This window comes from Bicyclus anynana, chromosome 6, assembly GCF_947172395.1.
Source record: "Bicyclus anynana chromosome 6, ilBicAnyn1.1, whole genome shotgun sequence".
In the NCBI taxonomy this organism is placed as follows: domain Eukaryota; kingdom Metazoa; phylum Arthropoda; class Insecta; order Lepidoptera; family Nymphalidae; genus Bicyclus; species Bicyclus anynana.
In genome coordinates, this window is record NC_069088.1 from 15,791,206 (window position 1) to 15,817,205 (window position 26,000).

General features: G+C 37.7%; 1 protein-coding gene across 1 annotated transcript in view; it reads left to right on the plus strand.

Moving 5' to 3' along the window:
* Positions 1-1,247: 1,247 nt before the first annotated feature.
* Positions 1,248-26,000, plus strand: part of LOC112046580 (nose resistant to fluoxetine protein 6) — a 37,523-nt gene continuing 12,770 nt past the window's right edge. Inside the window, exons 1-5 of the mRNA XM_024083278.2 lie at positions 1,248-1,648; positions 8,010-8,221; positions 21,010-21,203; positions 22,341-22,605; positions 24,123-24,283. Of these exons, the coding sequence (XP_023939046.1) occupies positions 1,351-1,648; positions 8,010-8,221; positions 21,010-21,203; positions 22,341-22,605; positions 24,123-24,283 (1,130 nt within the window). The 5' untranslated portion in view covers positions 1,248-1,350. The remainder of the gene's footprint in view (positions 1,649-8,009; positions 8,222-21,009; positions 21,204-22,340; positions 22,606-24,122; positions 24,284-26,000) is intronic.

Below are 26,000 nucleotides of genomic sequence, written 5' to 3' on the forward strand. Positions count from 1 at the left end.
GTATATGTCAACTAGCATAGTCAAAGATAGTGAATTAGCCTGCAGGTCAACGGTTTGATCGTAAAAAGGTAACAGACAGAAATATTTATTTCGCATTTATAGGTAGGTATTACTGTATTTTAGGATATTATTGTATACTAGCGGACGCCCGCGACTTCGTCCGTCCTTAGACCTCTTTAATCCAGCCCTTACAGTTGTATTGCTGTAAAAATCGAGTAATTTCTCCTGTTTTCCCAACGTTTCCCTTCACTGCTCTGCTCCTATTGATCGTAACGTGATGAAAGTATACTATAACCTGTCCAGGAGTATGAAGAATAATTGTACCAAATTTTTTTAAAATCCGTCGAGTAATTTTTGTTTCTATAACGAACATACAGACAGACAGACTTTACTGATTGCATTTTTGGCATTAGTATCGATCACTAATCACCCCCTGATAGTTATTTATTTTGGAAACATATTTCATGTACAGAATTTACCTCCCTACAGATTTAATATAAGTATAGATATTGTATATATTTTATGCAAACCCCTGAATTTGTGGTCAAGCAGTACCATGAGGCTATGAGTAGCTACTAGCCATAGCTCATCCTACCACCGTTTCAGAGAAGAGCTGATTTAGACTAAAAATTAAATTTTTAAATGAAAATCCCGACTAGAAACCAAGCCTCTCTGATGTGAGCTAAATACAATTGGAGAGGTCGTTATTACTAAAAAATAAAATTCTTGAAAAAAACCTAATCATCGGAAAGTCTAATTACCTACCATAATTATTAATTAATGAACTAAATAATTATTTGACTCATTACACTTCATTCAGAAAAGTTTGTTTATGATTCACTCTGCAAATTCGATCAGTGACCGGTGAAAAGGCGGTACAAAACACGCAAAATTTGATTAAAACGTAATATGTAATTCTATTTTATCCTACACCTGTGATTACAATTGTTAAACAATTTTCGTAAAACAAATGATCAGTTCCCAGTGAAAAGTTGGTACAAAACATTATAAAAAAAAATATTAAAAAGTTCGATTATTTTATTTAATAACGCGTCTTTTCAATCGTAGATTAAGGGAAGGTCCAACCTACCTTTAATCTATGATTAAAAAGTTGATAAAATTTGTTAAAATTATTGTGATAGTGATGTATTTTGCGCATTTAACTAATTTAGTTTTATTTTCGTAAAGCAGGTATTAAAAAAAAATAAAGTTGGCCAACCCATTGTGTTGTATCACTGTATCGGTTCGGATGGATGTCAGTGCCATAGGGTTATTGTTCAAGTGCGATGCTGCCGGGTGTACGTGCTTATACCAAGTTGTCGCTCACGAGTTATCATTGTTGTAATAAACATGGCACCGCGCGGTTTGCTGGCGTGGCTCGCCGGCTTCATATGCTGCGCTTACGCACGTGAATGTATCGAAGTTACCATAAAAGACAACATACTGAAAGAATCGATCTTCAATAGGACATTGTTGAATGTTGTCAAAAATGATAGTTACGAAGAAAGTGTGCGGTTCAATGTACTGGGACTGTGGGATAAGTTCCCCAGGATCATGGTGCCGGTGAATGGGACCAGTGAACAGTGTCGGAGGGACAGTCAGCTGTTTTTGGACAGCCTCGACCAGTTGGAGTTGTGGGCGTTGAGAAGTAAATATTTTAATTTTTTTTTTATTGGATAGCTAGCATATTTGAATTTGTATGTAGCTACTGTTTGTTGATTGTATGATTTATTTTTTAATGAAAATAATGTAGGTAAGTTGGTATTATTTATATCAATTAGTATCACAAAACAAAAAGATAAGGCTTAAGCTATATAAATATTTATTTTATCTTCTTTTTATTGAGAAATCTATCATCGATTTCATATGTGTTTTTTGCAATTGATTTAAGACTTGGTAAAAAGATATTTAATTTGACATTATTTATGTTGATTAGAATCACGAAACAACAAGAAGCTAGTTCTTGTAGCTAGCGCAAAGATCCCCTTAAATATTTTGTAACTAAAAAGGTGATTTTAGTTAGATCGAATTACTGTTTCTTGAATAAGTTGAAATATATTTTCAGTTGATCAGCGGGTGATCATGTACTAGTGTTATAACTTATTTTTTTAAACATAATAACAACCGAGGAAGAAGCCGGCCGGTCAGTTAAAAATTTGAACTTGTATTTTCTGTTACACCGCCTGCTCTGTATATAAACATAGGTACACTTACCTAATAAATTAACTTTTATTTTCACCGGAAAATCGAAGATAGATCGTGTTGATAACAATCTTCGATTTGACAACAAATCTATTGACAATGACAATATGTCATCTACATATACACAGCTGAGGTGGATACCTTTTTTGTCCACGACCAGATATTTGTGTGTTCTGTTTGTTTATTTTATTTTATTACTCGTGTGTGGACAAATAAAGATATATTCTATTCTATTCTATTCTATTCTATATACCTACTATACGATATCCACCAGTAAGCACCGGATGACATTTGTATTTTATATCATAGCTACATACGTACATACTGTGATATATAATATGACATGTTGTCAATGTTGTATTTTTTTAATAGGTTGATAATAAATACCAAAATAGGAAATAGGCCAAGTAATCATATTAGCTTTTTATTTAAAAAATAATAATTGATTTTGTTGCGCAATCAACTAGAACTATACTATCTCACTCAAGCACTCAATTATATATTATTAATTAACATCAACCAACAGTAATAAATCAAAAATCAAACGTTGTCAGCCTACTCCACCAAACCGCATTGGACTTTTATACTAACCTGAAGAAAATATAAAAAATATTTATACGCCGTATAGAAAGATTTAGGGTCTGGGACTTAGTACCTACTACCTTCATCATCATTATCAACCCATATTCGGCTCACTGCTGAGCACGAGTCTCCTCTCAGAATGAAAGGGGTTAGGCCAATAGTCCACCACGCTAGCTCAATTGGCAGACTTCACACCCCTAGAGAATTAAGAAAATTCTCTGGTATGCAGGTTTCCTCACGATGTTTTTCCTTCACCGCTTGAAACACGTGATATGCGAACTCCTAAAGTCACGCTAATCCTAGTCTGTTGCCCATCGTAATTAGCAATGGTAGGAGCACTCACTTGTTTGAACGCGCTAACCTCAGGAACTACTGGTCCGATTTGAAAAATTCTTTCAGTGTTAGATAGCCCATTTATTGAGAAAGGATATAGACTATATATTATCCCCGTATTCCTATAGTAACGACAACCACGCGGGAGAAATCGCGCGGCGTCCAGCTAGTCTTATTATAAAATGCCAAAGATCTGGGCATCGCTGGCTGTGTTAACATTCAAATATTTATCAAATAATCGCAGTATAATGTCAATCGCTAACTTGTAACCAAATAAAAAACCATGTTTATGTATCGAAGTATGTCGAGGACTTTGGTACTATTGGATTCGTTTGTATTTGGATTTTTGTACACATTACGAAATAAGATTTGCTCTCTAATTGACAGTACCATGGCATATATTCTAATGCTAAAATCCTCTTTTATATAAGCTACTTATATGCCATACATACGTTGCGTACGTACTGAATTTATTTGTATCCGTAGGTAGGTACTGCATTTTTTTATTAAATAACATTTTTTAGTTTTAGTTCATAGTTATAATTTGGCAGTTGGCTGCTGCCAATTTCTAACTATGAACTAATCTATACTAATATTATAAAGAGGTAAAGTTTGTGGTATTGTTGGGGATATCTTTGGATCTACTGAACCAAATTCTTTTACCACTAGAAAGTCGAGTTATTCGGTAATGACAGACAATATATTTTTATTCCCATAATCTCCCAGGAACGGGAACTACGCGAGTGAAACTGCGTCGGCTAGTTTAATATATATGTTATAGCATAACATATACATACATATATAAAACCACTCTTTTTTAGGGTTCCGAACGTACGTAGTACAAAAACGGAACCCTTATTTTTATTCTCGCAGAAACGTGGATTTCTATCGATAAAAGAATTATCAAAATAGATTCAGTAGATCCAGATATTACCCCTACAACCTCGCAAACTTTACCTCTTTATAATATTAGTATAAAAGTATTGATTACGAAGGTCTAGCGAAAACAGCTCTCAAACTATAAATGGTTAGGTACATAGTAATTAGTTACCTACTCAAGTGTCGGGATTTCGACAGCAAAACTTCGACAGTAAACAAATTCGTAATATGATCTATAATAGTTAAGGTCAATGACATGCTATCGGTAATAATAATTATGACTAACCTAAGGAATTTCTTTTTTAGACGAAGTCATTCAATATCTCGACCAATGTGACTGTGAACCAATTTTAATGTATTTTTTACAAATTAATGATTAACTGCATTAATTTGTAAAAATTTCACATGCTGCCCTATTGACTAATTTGGTCTTCACCTATTATAATTTCTCTCATTTATTTATTTATCTTTTTTTTATTTTTTAACAATGTTAATATAAAAATATAAAATATAATAAATATAAAAATGAAGCCTCCCGGTGCGGGACATTTGAGTGCCCAAGCAACCGGTACAACAACCTATTATATTATTATTATCTATACTAATATTATATAGCTAAAGAGTTTGTTTGTTTGATTGAACGCGCTAATCTCAGGAACTACTGGTCCGATTTGAAAAATTCTTTCAGTGTTATATAGCCCATTTATCAAGGAAGGCTATATATTTTCCCCGTATTCCTACGGGAACGAGAACAACGCGGGTGAAACCGCACGGCGTCAGCTAGTATTATATAAACATCAAATGAACCGAGAAAGTCATCTACCTACTGATGATATCCACAAATAGATTTTACTCTGGGATAACACATAGGCTACTTTTTATTCCGAAAAAATCCATGGTTTCCCAAGATTTGCGAAAACTGACGATTTTGATGATATGAATGTTTGTTACTCTTTCACGCCTCAATTACTGAACCGAATTATCTGAAATTTGGTATTGAGATATATTATAGCCTAGATTAACACATAGGCTACTTTTTATCCCGGAAAAATCCATGGTTCCCGATTGATTTGTGAAAAACTAAATTCCGGACGAAGTCACGAGCTAGTGATGATGATAATTTTGAGCATAGTGCAAGTGAAGTGAACCGCTCAAACGCCAATCTCGGCCGCATTACGCATTCAGAGCCCACTCGCAGGAATTTCACCATCGACGTAACAAGGGTCAATGTTAGCCGGCGACCAACGAAAAACTTGCTCCCATGTTATTGGACGTACGACCGTAACCTTGACTTGACAGTGTTTTACTGCACTGTTTTTTTTTTCTGTTTTTTTTTGTTCATAGTAAGTAATAGAAGAAGACTATTTCGCCACAGTGCTTTAATAACGTGGTATTCCAAAAAACACTTTTTCAAAAGACAATTTTTTTTAAATTAAAAAAAATTTACTCCTGCAAAATAATGTTTTTTTTTGAAATATCAAGTTAGTAACTGACGCCACACGGTTTCACCCGTGAGGTTCCTGTTTCCGTAGGAATACGGAGATAATATATAGCCTATAGCCTTCCTCGATAAATGGGCTATCTAACACTGAAAGATTTTTTTAAATCGAACCAGTAATTCCTGATATTAGCGCGTTCAATCAAATAAACAAACAAACTCTTCAGCTTTATAATATTAGTATAGATTGTAGAAAAATGCAAAGATGCTGATTGTTTGAGTGATAAAGTCCGGAACGAAGTGATTCGCCAAAGGAATAAAACCAAAACCGACATAATATCTACTTGGCTCGACTATTATCTAAGTGGCAATGAGCTGGTCATATAACTCGACCGATCGATGGTCGTTGAAGTTGTGAAATCAGGAACTGGAGACCGCAACTTGGCAAGAGGAGTATTCTTCTTCTTCTTTGTCGTTACACACGATCACCCTTCTCATTCTGAGAGGAGACTCCAGCTCAGCAGTGAGCCGAATATGGGTTGATAACGACGACACTTATGTATGTATGTTTAGGATGTCTCCAATTAGGTGGACCTCCTGAAGATGGTAATAGGATGCAAAATAATAACATAAACCAACAATAAATGTTTGACATTTTCCACGCAACTCCATTAGCCAATAAAAAAATATTTATTTTCCCCGTAGAGAACCATTCAATGTAAAACGAGTGTTCTTGTTATCTTCAGTTGGGATATTCGTTCAAACGCTTTCAGAAATGAATCAATATCACCATTCATTTCTGAAAGCCATCTAACGAATAGCCTGACTGATGAAACAGAGCTATGCTGCTTGACGAATATAAGAACATCGACACGATAACTACAGCACCTGGCTCGAAAGATGTTTGTACTGTGTTTTTATGGATGTGTTTGATAGCCAGGTGTCAAGTTAATGCGCACGGGCTATACATTGTGAAAGGACACGAGAGTAGTCAATTCATATATCAATTACAGAACAAGACATCATTATAGTTTGACGGCCTCCGTGGCGCAGTGGTATGCGAGGTAGATATATAAGACAGAGGTCCTGGGTTCGATCCCTGGCTAGGCCGATTAAGGTTTTCTTAATTGGTCCAGGTCTGGCTACCCTACCGGCAAAGACGTACCGCCAAGCGATTTAGCGTTCCGTACAATGTCGTGTAGAAACCGAAAGGGCATACCATTTTTATCCACCTCCTAACAAGTTAGCCCGGTTCCATCTTCGAATGCATCATTACTTACCATCAGGCGAGTATGTAATCAAGGGCTTACTTGTAAAGTATAAAAAAAAACTGAATAAAAAATAAATTTACCAACCAATGTCTCCAATCACTTAGCTTTGAAAACCCTTTGAAAAACACTGTTATCCAAATTTGAAATGCCTCTAGCAAAGGGTTTTTAAGGGTTGCCACGAAGCGAAAGCGAAGAAGAACGGCGACTTGGATCATTTCTCACGATATCTTGCAGAAAATGTCGGAAAAATGCATTTCATACTTATACTTATGAGAACCATTGACACGTGTTAAGCCGGATTTATATTTGTCTGACGTGTCGTGTTGTGACGCATCAGAACAGAATCGGTTTCATACATTTTGTATGCGACGCAACAGAAGCCATCACGACATGTCATAACACATAAGTGTAAACGGTGCCATACAAAATGTATGATACCGATTCTGTTCTGATGCGCCACGTCCCATCACGTCATCATCATATCAGCCGATGGACGTTCACTGCAGGACATAGGCCTTTTGTAGGGACTTCCAAACATCACGATACTGAGCCACCTGCATCCAGCGAATCCCCGCGACTCGCTTGATTTCGTCAGTCCACCTGGTGGGGAGTCGACCAACACTGCGTTTACTAGTGCGGGGTCGCCATTCCAGCACTTTGGGACCCCAACGTCCATCGGCTCTTATGTGCCCCGCCCATTGCCACTTAATCAATCAATCAATCAATCAATCAATTTTATTTCGCCAGAATATGGTACATTTACATAGTTTTATATTAAGCTTCGCAACTCGTTGAGCTATGTCGGTTGGTTCTTTTGTGTCATTTCTCATTTCATTGCACATCACGTCAGACAAATGTAAATCCGCCTTTTCGTCCTAAAGCCACGGTGTCAGCAATAGTTTCATAGTAACAAAAACGAAATTCGCTGCGTCTTTCCAGATATGACCTCAAAACATTCTAAAAGCATGCAATAGCAATAAAATTAAACTGAAGTTAGAACAACAAAACAACTAAACTCAGTTCACGCAACAAATTCCTCTATCCGAATACCAAGCACACATTTTAAACGTTCTTGTTGTTTTCCTGAAACTCGCACCGTTTTATTTTATCCCTACCCCCATGAATCATATCCAGAACTCTCACATAGTTCCAAAACAAGATTGACCTTTTATCTTTAATCTTGTAGGAGTGCTTTTGTTGACTCATCTGAAAACAAGACAACAAAGCAAGTTCGGATTAAAATGGCCAAACTTTGCCGTAGCTCTTAAGATAAGCTATAATCTAATCGCAAACATTTGTTCCAGTGTTTGACGCAACGGCCAAGCCGCCGGCCGGTATACTGAGCGGGAATGCCAACCAATATGGCGACTTCGACGAATGCTTGGCGGTCGATGGGGCGGTGCGTGGCAAATACTGTTTGGCGTCACTGCAAGTTGACATCGGTGGAGATATGGGATACGATTATTTGGACTATTTGATACATAGTGGCCATTACCTCAGAAGCAATGTCACAGATGTAAGTATTACGACTTATATTTAAGGCGCGTGACTTGTTTTGTGTTAATTGCCGTTGCAATTTTATCCGACACTAGCTAACGCCGCGCGGTTTTACCCGCGTGTTTCCCGTTCCCGTAGTACGGAGATAATATAGCCTATAGCCTTCCTCGATAAATGGGCTATCTAACACTGAAAGAATTTTTCAAATCAGACCAGTAGTTCCTGAGATAAGCGTGTTCAATCAAACAAACAAACTCTTCAGCTTTATAAATAAGTATAGATTATGGTAAAATACCTTCGATGGATGGTAGGATGCGATGTATAATATAAGTCCGTACAAGCTGACTTATCCCATAACTATAGAGCCATTAAGGCCTTCAACAAAAAAATATTTAGCTAGTACCTAGTAAATATTACTATAAAGCTTCCTTTCAGTCCAGCACTCGAATTTACCTACCCATAATTACTTCTAAAACTGGAATTTAATATAGTGTAAATTAAAACATCAAAATAGACGTGGAAAAGCAAACCTTTACCTCAAACAAATTAAATGGAACGCAACACAAATATATACAGTAATCAATACATATCCCACACACACATACATAATATATTAAATGCCTGCGACTCACTACGAGGCGAATATATCCTCTGGGATTAAACTATACTTACCTCTGGGATTAATTAATACTTGGAGTGCATCCTACGGTCTAAGTGTTAATCCAAAAAAGTCCCAGGTTGCCATACTGGGTGGTTCCAAACAACTTGAAAAGATTGCGTCGATTAGTTTACCTCCCATTCTACTTGGCGATGCAGTTGTCAGCATTAGCCCGACTGTGAAAAACTTAGGATTATTAATTGACAATACATTATCCTGGCGCCCACAAATTGCTGAGGTGAGCCGAAAAATTTTTGCCACTATCGGATGCCTTAGACGTTGGAAGAATTTTCTTCCTATTAAAACAAAAATTTCCTTAGCGCATTCTCTTATTCTTCCACTCTTAGACTATGCCGACTCTTCCTATCCTGACTTGTCTGAAGAACAGCTCAACAAACTTGAGCGTCTTCAGAATATGTGTATTAGATTCATCTTCTGTTTACGCAAGTTTGATCACATATCTGAATATCGTGCTCGTCTGAAATGGCTTCCTATCAGACAACGTCGTAAACTGCATATTCTGTCTCTTTTATACTCCATCCTTTATCATCCTTGCACTCCTTCTTATTTAAAACAGAAATTTTCTTTTCATGGCTCAAATACTGAGCGCCAAAATTTGAGAGCTTGTACAAACAGTCGGTTGCATGTTCCTCCTAGCCACACTAAGTTCTATAATAAGTCATTTACACGTACATCAATTACTCTCTGGAATGGTCTTCCTTATGAAATACGTAATTCAAAGACACTGGGAACTTTTAAAAGTCGTTTATTCAAATATTACCTGTATAGTTGTAATTCGTAGTTTCTTTATAATTATTACTCAGGTATATTTATATATTTATTTTATTATATATTTATTTATTTATTTTATTATATATTATGTATATTTTATATTTATACATGTATTATATATAAATATACTATTTTAATTATTATATATATATTTTTTTTTGTTGCACTATCCCGCATTTAATTACATTAATTCCTTTATCCAAAGGTTGTCTGGTAGATATTGCTATAAGCAATAAGACCGCCTTTGCACATACTTGTTTTCTATGTTTTCCTTTGTTATTGTTTTTGTTTTATTTTGTGCAATAAAGTATAAATAAATAAAAAATAAATAAAATATACGTAGTACCTATTTACTGTATAGAGCGGGGGCACACGATGCGTTGCGGCGCCGCATCGCAAAGATTTCACCGTATCAGCGGGCACAAGAGCGGTGCGGCGACGCAACGTTATGTCGCAGCGGCACCGTAGCAGCGTTGGACAGTCTGTTAAAGAAATGTTGTGACGCATAAACAACTGAGCGGTGCCGCTCCAACGTCGCAACGCATTCACCCCTCCCCGCCTCGTCTCGGTGCGTGGTTGCAAGCCCGGTGCGGCGCCGGAGCGCATCGTGTGGAATGCCACAGCTATTGTAAGACGACGCAGCGACACCGCACCGCCGCCGCAACGCCGCCGCACCGCCGCCGCACCGCCGCCGCACCGCCGCCGCACCGCCGCCGCACCGCCGCCGCACCGCCGCCGCACCGCCGCCGCAACGCAACGTGTGTAGACAGGCTCTTACGTAGGTAGACAGGATTATTTTGATATCCTTCATAATTTGTTAAAAAGAGAGGATTATGAAACTTGCGCAACCAGTTAACTTACAACAATATAATTATATGACATTAATTGAGGAAATATTTATTAACTGACATATCAACTTTTGCCTGAGTTTTGCCTCAGAATTTTTCTTTGTTATCTATCATATTTTTAAACATAATTAATTTTTATATATTTTTTATCATACTTAGGCTATGAAAAGATAAAAAAACAGCTTATAACAATTATACTGACAAAAGCAAACATAATTGGATGTTTGGCACTAATTATTTAGAAACAACCTTATGACACTTCGTTCAGTTATTTTTTTGCGTGAAAATAGAAAGATAGACGCTGCTGCGGACGTTGTGGTAATATGAAGTGATTTGCATGTAATAGTATATTTGAAAGAAAGGACGGACGGACAGATACGAACATGACGAAACTATAAGGGTTCCTTGTGGACTACGGAACCCTAAAAAAATATATAACGTTATATTCTTTTACATGTTATTTTTGTCTTTCTAATATTATCTAAAAACTCTTATTTATGATTAGCACTCAAAAGTACCTAAGTACTCATATAAGTAAATCACACTAATATTATAAATGCGAAAGTTTGTGTGTGTGTGTAAGTATGTTTGTTCCTCCTTTACGCTGCGGCTACTTTAGCGATTTGGCTGAAATTTGGATTGCAAATAGATTTTATTCTGGATTAACACATAGGCTACTTTTCATTTCGAAAAATTCCATGGTTCCCGCGGGAATTGTGAAAAACTGAATTCCACGGACGAAGTCGCGGGCGTCCGCGATAATATTTGTTGATCAAACACTTGGCAACAAAACGTATTTGGACCGTGCATAATATATCTATTAAACAATCCGATCAGACTGTTCCAATAGACTGTCATCTTGATTATACAAGTAAAACCATTACAGCCGCCAAATAGTTGACTCATTTATGACGTCATACTATGGTCTTACACGTGCGTCTTATACCGTCAGATTTGGTGATTTCTAAACGATCTTGGGACTATCTTGGGACTACGTTAGGTGCATTTTATAAACCGACGAAAACCGGCATATTTTATTATAGTAATTTAATTAATTAGTAATAAATAGTTTGTTACCTACCGTGACAGCCCAGTGGATATGACCCTTGCCTCCGATTCCGGAGGGTGTGGGTTCGAATCCGGTCCGGGGCATGCACCTCCAACTTTTCAGTTGTGTGCATTTTAAGAAATTAAATATCACATGTCTCAAACGGTGAAGGAAACCTGCATACCAGAGAATTTTCTTAATTCTCTGCGTGTGTGAAGTCTGCAAATCCGCATTGTGTCAGCGTGGTGGAATATTGGCCTAACCGTTCTCATTCTGAGAGGAGACTCGAGCTCAGTAAAAAGCCGAATATAGGTTGATCCTACTAAATAGTTTGCTAATTTACAATTTAATTAAGTTAAAGAGATAGATATTAATATGTATATTCAATATAATATATATAAACGATTCAATATATGAACGTGCCAGAACTCTAACTAAATTTACAGCCAGACATCAATCAACGATGTCTGCTATAAATTATTAGTATTCCGCACGAAGACGAATCTCATTTTGGTATTCACAATCGTTTGGTACTAACTAGGTGTATGATCATTGTCTCAATTTACGCACAAGAACCTTAATTGAAAAGCAGACTACGTACCGTTCTAATGATTTATTGAACAATTGGGTAATCCCAATGATTAAATAGGGATAACAAATAAACCAGTACGATTGATACAAATGTTATCAATAAGATGTAAAAAAAAAATATTAAAAAAGTTTAACCGACTTCCAACCAACTCAACAAATTAACCTAAACTAAAAAGCAAAAAATAACATCTCACCTATGTGCTACCTACCTATGTGATCAGTTTGAAGGCGATGCCAAACCAATGGGTGGAATTAAAGCCGTTTCAGAAAGAACCACACAATTTTTGTGATTTGAACGTGAACCGTCGAGTAGTTCTCTTCACTGTCCTTCATATTCATTACCAGACCCTTAATACAGTCACAACCTATGTTGGTGGAAAGTTCTCATCAATACAAATTAATCAAGATCAAACAAAATGTAACTGCTGTAAATCGTTGACGAGCTCCATCATCTGTGTTTCGGCTCCATCATCAGACCTTCATAAAATTGTAGCGGTACGCACTAACCGTCTCTACAATTTTCGAAAGTTCCCCTCAATTTCTCCAGGATGCCATCCATCATCAGATCCTGACATAAAAAAAAAAAAAAAAAAAAGCCGAACGTAGAACCTCCTCCTTGTTGGAACTTGTTTAAAAAATAAAATAATGTACGATTACTTTTGATATTAAAATATTTTCCAGTAGGTAATCAAGCCATATTAATTATCCTTAAATACTGGAGTCAGTATAAATTATTTTAAATTATTGAAAATAAATTCGATTAATAAGCTTAGAACAATTACATAATATATAAGTAATATATTTTGAATAACATTTTATAAACAAACCATACATAATTTAAAATAAATGAGTTACGAAATGACATGCGTTTTCTACCTTCATTTCTAATTTATTTGTTGGTAAACAGTACACATATAGTAGGGATGTAATATAGACTATAATGTGACAACTTTAGTAGGTATATAGATATACTCCGCGCCATAAAACAAGTCCAGTACAAGCGGCGCTAATGTCTTATTGGCGCTCTTTGCATTTGGTAATGGCGGTCTTATTCTCTTTTGTGTAAAGGGCTGTAAATTTAAGTTCAGTTTTAACCACGGGACTTATTTTGTGGCGCAGAGTCTAATAACAAGATCTTGGTCAAGTGCAAACCTGTCAACTATAAAAAGGCATCTTCCTTTCTTGAAGTCAATTGCAAAATTTCACCAATCTGTTCGGAATCAAGATAGGGTGTACGACCTCAAACGTCCGGCGAGACTTAGCATTTCACGTGGGTAATGTTACGTTAGCTTACGTGATCTGGTTGAACAGTTTAGAGGATAAACAAGCGAAAGGTCACTGATTTGCGATGACTCATAGTTGGTTTAGCTTAACGGGATTTTGGGACTCCTTAGAAACCCTTTTAACTGTTGTTATCACTATCCTTTTTTAGGTAAAGGTCTCAAAAGAAAAGGGTGGAAAAAAGAAAGCAATCGTGATGATTTTTTGGCTTTAGCATATTTTAATTTTTTTTTTTTCGTTACATTTATTAAGTGAACAATAATAAAATTGCTTAACAACTTTACCGTGAATGTAAGTTTGTTTGTTTTGACTTTACGTTTTATTCTTAGAGTTTCCCACCTGTTGGGTGTCGGGCCCGTAATGTAACTTACTAAAAGCCAAAAAAATATTCGGTAAGTCCTATGTACCCCAGATTTATGATTAGAGTGGGATAATGACTGCATTATCCCACTCTAATCATGAATCCGCCTTCAAAGTGATCAGAAGGTAGCACATACGATGTTATTATTCACTTTTTAGTTTATTTTTGTGATTTGAAGTTCAATTTTTTTTGTTAAAAAGATTTCATTAGACATAGACACAGACATGTTGTAAGTAGGTTGGCAAAAGGTAGTCATTTTTGTATTTTTTTTATGACTTGCTTAAGTTGAATGTAAGTTTTAAATTTATTCAAATAACCACTGGTATTTGGTTAAGAAATCCATGTTACTGAAAAAGATTTGCGAGACGACTGAGGTCAATGTCCGGAGAAAGGATAAATGGATTGAGCCACCCGAAACATACAAAAAATGCGCTAAAAGATCATACCTATTACGACAACATCCAGCAATAAATTTGGATGTAAAAACTGTACTAATTAATTTGCTACTATTATTTCCAAAAGGTGCATTTGTGATTTAGTAATAAACGTTTTATAGTGTTACAGAATATTTAAATTACATTCTTCAATAATTCTGATTGATGATATAAAGCAATATTCGTCTTTAGAATGAGATTTCACATTGCATCCAATTTACATTTTCTGTTATCTGTATGTTGCATTTTGATTTATATTATTGATCAATAAAATAAAAATTAAAGTATCTCGCTGGTCCAGTGGTTAGCCTATGTGGCTTAAAATCACGACTGGGTCGGGCTATGAAGTACTTACCAAGCTATTCTTTCTTCTAAAAACTTATCAGTAAAAAGTGAATGCCTATGTGGGTTCGAATCCGGTCCGGGGCATGCACCTTCAACTTTTCAGTTGTGTGCATTTTAAGAAATTAAATATCACGTGTCTCAATCGGTGAAGGAAAACATCGTAAGGAAACCTGCATACCAGAGAATTTTCTGCGTGTGTGAAGTCTGCCAATCCGCATTGGGCCAGCGTGGTAGACTATTGGCCTTATCTCTCTCATTCTGAGAGGAGACTCGAGCTCAGCAGTGAGCCGAATATGGGTTGATGACAACGACGACGACGACGAATGCCTATCCCTGACCCTGGCCTATCCTAACCACCCGGCATTTTTTTCTAATTATTTAACCAGATCTTTATTTATACACTCCGAATAATAACCTGTAGGCTCGCAACACCTAACAATTTTTAACTACAAACGTAAGACATCTTACTTTACGTTCACATAGTCACACGTTCTGTGGCTATGTGAACGTAAGAGCTAAGCTAAATCACTACTTGTACATATGTTTTCTGTGGCTAAATTACCCACTCCGACACACACACAAGCTTACTTATCGTAGTGTAGCAATGCTTCAAGGGCTCCCATTTCGGGGCACATAAAACGGCTTACGAATCCTGCGACTACACACTATCTATGTGTTTTAAATCTATGTCATTATATTATCATCTCCAAATACTTTTACACGGGGGTAAACCTGGATTCTTGAGGCCGACGTTGTATTGGCAGGTGGGCATTCCCCTTTCTCAGAACGATGTTGGACGGTGTTGATACTAAACTATCACTAAGAAATGGTAGTCTTCGTTATATCGTAGCAGATTCGTGGGTCTTTTTTTTTTTTTTTTTTATTCTTTACAAGTTAGCCCTTGACTACAATCTCTGCAATGCAATCTAAGATGGAAACGGGCTAACTTGTTAGGAGGAGGATGAAAATCCACACCCCTTTCGGTTTCTACACGGCATCGTACCGGAACGCTAAATCGCTTGGCGGTACGTCTTTGCCGGTAGGGTGGTAACTAGCCACGGCCGAAGCCTCCCACCAGCCAGACCCGGACAAATTAAGAAAATCTCGATCTGCCCAGCCGGGGATCGAACCCAGGACCTCCGTCTTGTAAATCCACCGCGCATACCACTGCGCCACGGAGGCCGTCAAAGGGTCTAAGCTCCACATCCCCTCTCATAATATGAGGGCGGATATTACTAAGTATATTTAATATAATAAATTCAATACACAAGCGTTTAAATCAGTCATGCCCATCATTAGGTATTTAAGCTCATCAGAGAATTGTATGCTAATGTAACACGTCTTCCGCGAACGGAATGAGATTGAATCAACGAGATGTTATACATAACACTGTATGTACTGCTTACCTAAGATATATGTATAATATTATAACTGACAGACGCCGCGCGGTTTTACCTACGTGGTTCCAGTTCCCGTAGAAATACGAGGATAAACTATAGCCTGTAGCACTCGGGGATAGTGGAGCTTCCCAACAGTGGAAGAATTTTTCAAATCAGTTCCAATTTATCTCTTTACCATATCTCATCCAAATCGGCTCAGTGGCTTATAAGTAAACAGATAAGAGACATAGAGACTTACTTTCGCTTTTATAGCGATTAACAATTATAACGTTTTTCTAATTGTGAGTTTTTAGAGTTTACACCTTAAGAATCGATTTTCATGTGTGAAAAAAAAAAGTACGAATGACAGCGTTACGTTTTTAGTGCGCAACCTATTCTGCACACACACTTTTTTTAATTTGTTAATTATAAGTATACCGTATTGAGACACATTATGTCATGGAAATATTAAATATTCTATTATTAATAAATATTCTCAAAACGGTGAAGGATAAACATCGTGAGGAAACCTGCACACCAGAGAGTTTTCTTATTCTGCCAATCCGCATTGGGCCAGCGTGGTGCAATATTGGCCTAACCCCTCTCATTCTGAGAGAGACTCTAGCTCAGCATATGGGTTGATAATAATGATGATGATGATGAATGATATACCATTTTGAAATCCTCATAAGCCCTTGAATTTGATACCCATATCGCAATATTCCACAAAAAAAAAATCACCTCGAGTCTATAGCGTCTCACAGTCGTAGTGTTGGTTTTTTTTTAACTTACACCTATCTAAGAACACTTGAGTTATTAATACAAATCTCAAGATATCTTAACACGTAAATCCATGTAGCGGTTTGAACGATATGAGGTAGTAAAAAATATTACATACATACATACATATTTATACATAGGTAGGTACATACTTACAAGATACGCGCGAAAAACATAACCCTCCTTTCAGTCGGGTAAAAAATCGCAAACCGACAACGCATACAATAACGCCCATATCATCTGGATCTCGATCACGCAAATTCCAAGGTCCGACAATTCGTTAATATTCCGCGGAGAGTCCAACCGTCCACATTGTCAGCTTATTTGGTCTCTGGCTTTATTTCGATCACAATTCTATTGTGTAACACAATGGCCCTTGACCAAGGCGACACAAAGTGCAGACCGCTGGAAGACTCCCACAATGCAATCGCTACCCCTATTTCGGCACAACAATGGTTCAAAGCACGTAGGGTTTATATTTTGTTTTGTGCTACAAAGTTACCAATCTATCTTATTGTACCTAATACTGCCAGAGGCCCGCTGCTTGGAAACCCCTTACGCTTCGTTTTTAAAAGTACATGTTTTCGTACACAGTTTGCAACCACCTATCCTCCCCTCTATTTGAAGGGTTTAGGGTCATTCTTCATACTCATGAGTCTATAATCTACAAACAGATTTTTTATAATCCTACTGGTAGTTCCCATTAACGTATAGTACATATATTCTTGGTATCATCATCATCATCATCATCATATCAGCCGATGGACGTCCACTGCAGGACATAGATCTTTGGCAGGGACTTCCAAACATCACGATACTGAGCCGCCTGGTAGTGAGGGGTCGACCAACACAGCGCTTACTAGTATACGGAGATAAAATATAGCCTCTGTTATTCACTGATACTGTAACTTTCCATTGGCGATAGAGTTTTTAAAATCGATCTAGTAGTTTCAGTATCTATTAAATTAATTAATTAATTATAGTACCTACTTACTATATTATTAGTACAGACAAACACTTGAACTTTTCCGCTTTATATTCTTTTTTACCATTACATAACTAGGTATGTCCTGCGGACTTCTCCGCGTAGATTATATTCCTTTGGGCACGTCAGGGTTAAAATAATAAGCTATTGCAGATTTGTTCAAACGTTTTAATAGATAAAAATTGTGTAAATAACTCTGCATTGTTTTCTATTTAAATTAAAATAAATTACCTTACCTTACCTTACCTTATCAGCTGATAGACGTCCACTGCTGGACATAGGCCTCTTGCATGGACCTCCAAGCACAACGATCTCGAGCCGCCAGCATCCAGCAGCTCCCTGCAACCCGCTTGATATCCTCGGCCCACCTAGTGGGGGGTCGCCATTCCAGCACCTTGGGACCCTAACGTCCATCGGCTCTTCGAACTATGTGGCCCGCCCATTGCCACTTCAGCTTCGCGACTCGCTGAGCTATGTCAGTAACTTTGGTTCGTCTGCGGATCTCCTCATTCCTGATTCGATCACACCTTCTACCTACTTATTTTATTTTCAAAATAAATTATAGAAGCAGAATAGTCAAGAATAGTTCGACTAAATAGTTTCTAAAACTTTATTTCATATAATTTATACCTATGTATACTTCCATTTACCAATTCGAACGCATTTGAATGCATCTTGAACTTAAAATTGCTTTGGAATTCTGTTTCAGCTTTCCAATCAACATAGCCTTTTGAACTGGGTCAGTACTCCACGCCCAAGTTAAACTATAAATATCCTGATACCATTGCCTAGTCGGCCCAGTGGTGAAGCCTAGATGATATTTCAGATTAAAATGTCCTAGGTCCTAGAGGCAATGAAGTGTTCAGGGTTTCTTTCTTCAAAGAAATGCTTTTTTTATACTTTACAAGTTAGCAGTTGACTACAATGATGGAAGCGGGCTAACTTGTTAGGAGAAGGATGAAAATCCAGACCCTTTCGGTTTCTATACGACATCATACCGGAACGCTAAATCGCTTGGTGGTACGTCATTGCCGGTAGGGGTGGTAAGCACGGCTGGTGGCCTCAAGGTGGGAGCCAGACCTGGACCAATTAAGAAAACCTCAATCAGCCCAGCCGGGGATTGAACCCAAGACCTCCATCTTGTAAATCTAGCACTGCTTTAAGGAGCCCTGAGTTAAGTTGGTTGTGTAACACTCTCGTGTCTCAGGGTAAAACAGTCGAGCCGTTACTATCATTAACATCTGATAGTGATTGTTACAAATTACATTACCATTTATAATCACCCGCCAACCCGCACTAGAGCAGCGTGGTAGGTCTACGTTCCAAACCCCCTTCTAACAGAGACCTTAGCTTTGCGGTAGACCTTGAACTTTTTTTAAAGAATTAGTCGGAAAAGACTGTTTTAGTGGGTATGACAATAATCCAGCAGACAGGGAATGAACCTCCACCTATGATGAGTATCTATGTTGAGTCCCACCCCCTACTACTGAGCTATTGAAAGTTATAGGTAATTCATTAAGTAATATTAATTGTATGTAATCACCGTCAATAACATCAATCTACAAATTATTGTTAACCTGTGTGTTGTTACCTTGTGTCATTGTCAACCCATATTCGACTCACTGTCGAGCTCGAGTCTCCTCTCAGAGTGGGAGGGGTTAGGCCATTAGTCCACCACGCTGGCCCAATTCGGATTGGCAGACTTCACACACGCGAGAGAATCAAAGAAAGAAAGAAAGAAAGAAAGAAAAGTTTATTTAGAATACACATCATACAAAGAAAAGAGAGAAAAAAAAAAAACAATAAATTAAAATACATTGCAACTTGCATGATGTGATCCTAAAAGGGTCACCACTCAGCATATTGCAGTGTCCGTGGGGACACCGCGCTGATCTTCCGTGGAGCCATTAAGGTGACGTTTGGACGGTATCGAGACGTGCGGAGCGCCTCTAACAAACATCGACAAATATTAAAAGAAGACAGATACGTAAAATAAATACAAAAATATTACTAGTAGAAACAAGTGGTAAAAATAAGCCAATTATAAATAATAATACAATAAATAAATGATAACATAATAATTTGGTAAATAAATATTATAATAAATTAAACAAAACAAAGGACCCATTACTTATATGTTTTGAATTAAAAGATAATGTTTTCGAATTTTGGTTTTAAAAGTGGTCTTGGATATTTTTAAATTACGAAGAGGAGGAGGCAAATCATTCCAGCACTTTGTTGCCGCGAATTTAAAGCTTCCTCGAAAGGCAGCTCTGAAATGTTGCGGCACTTTAAGGGTCCAGACTCGATTTGATCTTGTCAAGGATGTTTTGTTCCACTCTAGCTTATCAAATAAGTAAGCAGGCTGCTGAGACTTCAATACTCCAAATAGAAGTGTAGCAAGGTGAAGATTCCGTCTCGCTTTCATATTGAGCAGTTTAGCTTCGTTAATAAACGGCGTAACATGCGTTCTGGGGGGAATATGAAAGCAGAACCGGGCACATGCATTTTGGATGCGTTGTATTAGCCGTTGAGTGCGAACGAGCAGTCGTGGCCCATACAAAGCATCAGCGTAGTTTAATTTTGAGAGTATTAAAGACTCACATATCCCAACACGCACATCTACACTCATATAATTCCGTACACGGTATAAAGTTCTTAATCTATAAAAACAACTGCGCACTGTTTCCAAGATATAACCTTCAAAACGCAATTCAGTATCTATCAGTACCCCTAAATTTCTAGCCTCATTAATACGCTGCAGCACTTGATCTTTAATACATATAGCAGAGAGGTTTGGCGATACCTTTGCGACTGCCTGACGAGAGCCAAGTAACATGAACTTTGACTTGTCAGCATTTAGCACTAACTGATTATTATTCGCCCAGTTTGCTATATTTTCCAAGTCATCGTTTAGTTTACTAACGGCATCACTATAATCATCAGGTTTAAAAGAAATATACAGTTGAGTGTCGTCTGCATACATATGATAATTTGAGTTATTAATACTGTCTACTATGTCTGCAGTATATATAATGAAAAGTAAGGGACCTAAGATAGAGCCTTGTGGGACTCCTCGAGACAAAAGTTTAGATTCTGAGGTAGCTATCCATCCCGTGGAATCGCGCAATCAAGAAAATCAAGAAAATTCTCTGGTATGCAGGTTTCCTTCACCGTTTTAGACACGTGATATTTAATTTCTTAAAATGCACACAACTGAAACACCCTCCCGAATCGGAGGCAGAGGTCATATCCACTGGGCTATCAAGGCTCAACCTTGTATACTAACCAATATTTTTTTCCAGATGGGCCACCGCCTTCCAAGGTATTCAAGTATTCTATGGGGTGTCTGCATTCCGAGCACATGCAGCAGCTTCGACCTGGAAGACGAGCTGTCCTACAAGCTGTCTCACCTCGGCATATCTGTGCGAGTTCAGAACACCATGTGTACTGTCAAAGATGTTAAACGCCCATATTCTTTTGGGAAAACATTATCTATGTAAGTAGATACTTACTGCTCCAAAATAAGAAATATATAATTTATACGATTAGCACGTTGGTCACGTGGGTTTTTCAAGAATCCATTAGTATTAGAAGTGCCAAAACATTTTTTTTTCTATTCTTTACAAGTTAGTCCTTGACTACAATCTCACCTGATGGTAAGTGATGATGCAGTCTAAGATGGAAGCGGGCTAACTTATTAGGAGGAGGATGAAAATCCACATCCCTTTCGATTTCTACACGGCATCGTACCGGAACGCTGAATCGCTTGGCAGTACGTCTTTGTCGGTAGGGTGGTAACAAGCCACGGGCGAAGCCTCCCACCAGCCAGACCTGGACAAATTAAGAAAATCTCAATCTGCCTAGCCGGGGATCGAACCCAGGACCTCCGTCTTGTAAATCCACCGCGCATACCACTGCGCCACGGAGGCCGTCAAAAAGCAGTCGAGCCACATGACAATATTGAAAATGAACTTGAATCTCAAACTAAGGAATTCTGTAAGAACTTTTGCTAATTACTGTCAAAAGCGTAGGTGAATATCATCAACGTCATGTCAGGTCATGGCTACGAGTTCATAAAAATCTTGAAAGTTCTGAAAAAAGACACGCTTTCATATTTTAACAACACCTACAAAAAAAAATAACAAATTAAAGTCTATTTAAAATGAAAGTATAATAAAAAGAAGCCTTACTCGAATAGAAAACCTAAAAACCTCCATCAGCAACCCATATTTGACCCACTTTTGAGCACTAGTCTCCTCTCAGAATGAGAGAGTCCATCACGCTTGCCCAATGCGGATTAGCAGACTTCACACACATAAATAATTAAGAAAATTCTCAGGTAATGTCGTGATAGCCCAGTGGATATATATGACCCCTGCTCTCGATTTGGAGGGCGTAGGTTCGAATATGATCAGGGGCATATATCTCCAACTTTTCAGTTATGTGCATTCCAAGAAATTAAACATTACATGTCTCAAACGTTGAAGGAAAACATCGTCAGGAAACCTGCATACCTGAGAATTTTCTTAATAAAAACCTTCACATCATTTAATTCACAATTTCTACGTGTACTATCAATCTTCCAATGCAACCCAAACTGAACACTTTTTAAACGTTCCTATTTCTGTTTCAGAACATTTTTTCTGGCCATTATCCTATTGTTAAGTTTGGGAACAATGCTGGATGACGGCAAGGAGGGCGGGACGAACTTCGAGAAACTTCTCAACGCGTTTTCTTTGAAACGCAATTTGAGGAAAGTATTCGACTTGTCAGACTCGCCAACAAGAGTTAAAGGAGTCGACGCTTTCAGAGGATTAAATGCTTTTGCTCTGCTCCTTGCGCATAAATCGATGGCTATGGCACACAACCCTTATGTAAACAAGACAAGCTTTTCTGAGGTAAGTATTTTCGTAATTTTTCAAGGTAAGACTTGCGATTGACTACAATCGTAAGCAATGATAATATCTAGGATTTCTATCCTAGATCTCATCATCGCTTACTAACCTTGCTTGCCTAGAAAGTGCCTAATTACTCTTACCTTGTAGATCCTTAGATTATTTCAGAACGCAGTACAACAGATTGTTCAAACGTCTGAATTTCGTCTGTTGTAATATTTAAAAATAAGTTTTATTGTGCTCTGAGCTAATGATAGTTGCAAAACAGTTTCAAATAATAACTAGCTGAAGCCGCGCGGTTTCACCCGCGTGGTTCCCGTTCCCGTAGGAATATGGGGATAATTTATAGCCTATAGCCTTCCTTGATAAATGGGCTATCTAACACTGAAAGAATTTTTCAAATCGGACCAGCACCACTATTCCACCACACAAAATATCAGTATTGGGGTATACCAATACTATAGTATCTTGGCGTTTCCCCATAAGGTGGTAACTAGCCACTATCAAATCCTTCCGCTGAGGTATGTCTGACCAAATTGCCAATGAGATCATTAAATACGACATGAAACATTTATAACTGTGTTACTTTTGAAAAATAAAGCATATACCTACGAGTATAAACCACGCTAGAGTGGTTCAACCCCTTCAAAATAAAATTTAGAAACAAAGCAATCAACTAACGTAACCCAATCCTGAAGGTGGCGTTAACCGTGACATATTTATTTTTACCTAGGACTAAATACCCTAAGATAAAGTTATATAACCGCGCACGCAAAGCAAATCAAACCCACAGCGTCAGCCACTCCTCCATCTAAAACACTTCCTTCATAATAATACAAGTAGATACACGCATTTCCGGCTATTATGACTGTTCAAACCACCTTGACCTGTTCAAGACAAATCAAACTGTATTTGAATGACTATTACTGAGTAAGTCTCAATAGCACACAGGGGTAGGATTCGTCACCGGTGGTGGTTCGTTCGCTGCCCGCTAGACGATTGTCATAGCCTCTCTAATTGGAGGGCAACGAGAATATTGGTCATATATAAAAAAAAAATTGAGAAACCTCCTCCTTTTTTCGAAGTCGGTTAAAAAAGGATATGGCAAATATTCTTAAAATATATATATCTGTACGAGTATATATTTACGCTCTAGCGAGAAGCTCTCAGAATCCACACCTCCTTCGGTTTCTACACGACATTCATACCGGAACGGCTTTGCCGGTAAGGAAGTCCAGTATAGGACCCAGAGCCCGACCTAGACCAATTAACAAAACCTCAACCGGCCCATCCGGGGATTGTACCCAGGACCTCCTTCTTGTAAATCCACCGCGCATACTACTATGCCACGGAGGCAGGCAAACTTACCGTCAGGTAAGATTGCAGAAGAACTTGTAAAGAATAATAATAAAAAAACTGTATTCTATAAAGCGGAAGACCTGGCCCTGTAGTAGTCGTTACAATAAGCTGATAATAATATTTTTCTAACTTTCTTACTCAAGCAATATAATATTTTTCAGGTATTCGGAATGCCGTGGGCAGTCATCGGTCGGTCAGCTATAGTATACACGGACAGCTTCCTTTACCTCAGCGGGTTTCTGAACGCGCACAATTTGCTTCAAGAACTGGAAAGAAAAGGCACCATCGACATGAAGAGCAGATTGCTAACCAGATGGTTCAGGTGGGTTCTAAACTTTAAATCCTATTTAGATATTAGCTGACGGCACACGGTTTCACCCGCATGGTTCCCGTCCCGTAAGAGTACGGGGATAATATATAGCCTTCCTCGATAAATTGGCTATCTAACACTGAAAGATTTTTTTAAATCGGACCAGTAGTTCCTGAGATTAGCGCATTCAAGCAAACAAACTCTTCTGCTTTATAATATTATAGATTATAGATATTAAGATTATAAAGCCAAAGGATTTGTTTGTTTGGTTGAACACGCTAATTTCACCAAAAGAATTAATAGCTTTAAAATATTTTTGTGATGTATATATAGTCTGTTTATCGAGGAAAGCTAGATCAAAAGGAGAGTTATATTGATAAATTTGACATGAACGGAAAAGAACATCATTTTGAGAGCTTCCACGGTATGTAAATGGTTTGAATATTGCAATAATCTTGTATGATGGAATCGATCTCCTTTTAAACTTGTTCCAAAAATATCCGCGGTAATACATTATGTCTATTAGGGAAGACTTTTGTCAACGCTTTCCACGCGGACGAAGTCCCGGGCATCCGCTAATAAAGATTAATAAACAAGGCGAAAAGGGCGTTTTCTAACAAGGCCTTTCCTGAAGAGATGTCGTCGTAGTTTCGGAAAGAAAATTGATAAGATATAAAAATAGAGGAAATCCCTTCATAATGAAGACATCCTATATTTATCATGAAGGGATTCCCAGCAGCAGTGCAGTGAAATCTTTAATTGAAAAAAAATATAGAAATTAAAAACTAATTATGAAATACCGGCTTTATTGTTCAAGTAATTAATAAAACCCCAAATCTTAAAATAAGCACGTGGACATCGTTTTCATTTTCTTTAATCAAATTGCCTTTTTAATGATTATCAAATGACACCACTTGATATTTAGGGCGAGGGCACACGTTGTATATCTCGACCGCAACTAGTTCACCAAAATATATTGCGACATATGAAGAAACTTAGACGATACTTAAAGGAGTATTTTCCGAATGTTATGTACTATCAGGAAGCTACATGTAACATTCGGTATACTCAAAATTATTTTAAAGACCCATAGGGCTAAGACTACCTCGTTATAGGAAAATGGACATGAAACATAGACCATCCACGCTACTGTAATTTGATTGCCAGGCCTTTATTTGACTTTGTAACGATCAATATTAGATGTTATTCATAACAGCCAGGACTGTAACACGTCGATTATCCTTCTACAAACGCTAACGCTTTGAAAACTAATAAAATGTACAGGAATGACATATCCGATCGACAACTGGATCACGTGACATGTCCATAGCAAATGTCATTTCCTTACATTTTTAAGTTTTCGAAACAAAAATGTTTCTACTAAACTAAAAAGTGAAATATAACATCGTATGTGCTACCTTCTGATCAGTATCATTGTCAGTCGATGGACGTCCACTGCTTGACATAGGCCTCTTGCATGGACTTCCAAACAAAACGGTCTCGAGCTAGCATAGCTAGCTAGCATCCAGCGGCTCCCTGCAACCCGCTTGATGTCTTCTGACTACCTAGTGGGGGGTCGACTAACACTGCGCTTTCCGGTGCGGGGTCGCGTCCATTGGCTCTTCGAACTATGTGGCCTGCCCATTGCCACTTTAACTCCGCGACTCGCTGAGCTATATCTGTGACTTCTGGTTCGTCTGCGGATCTCCTCATTTCTGATTCGATCACG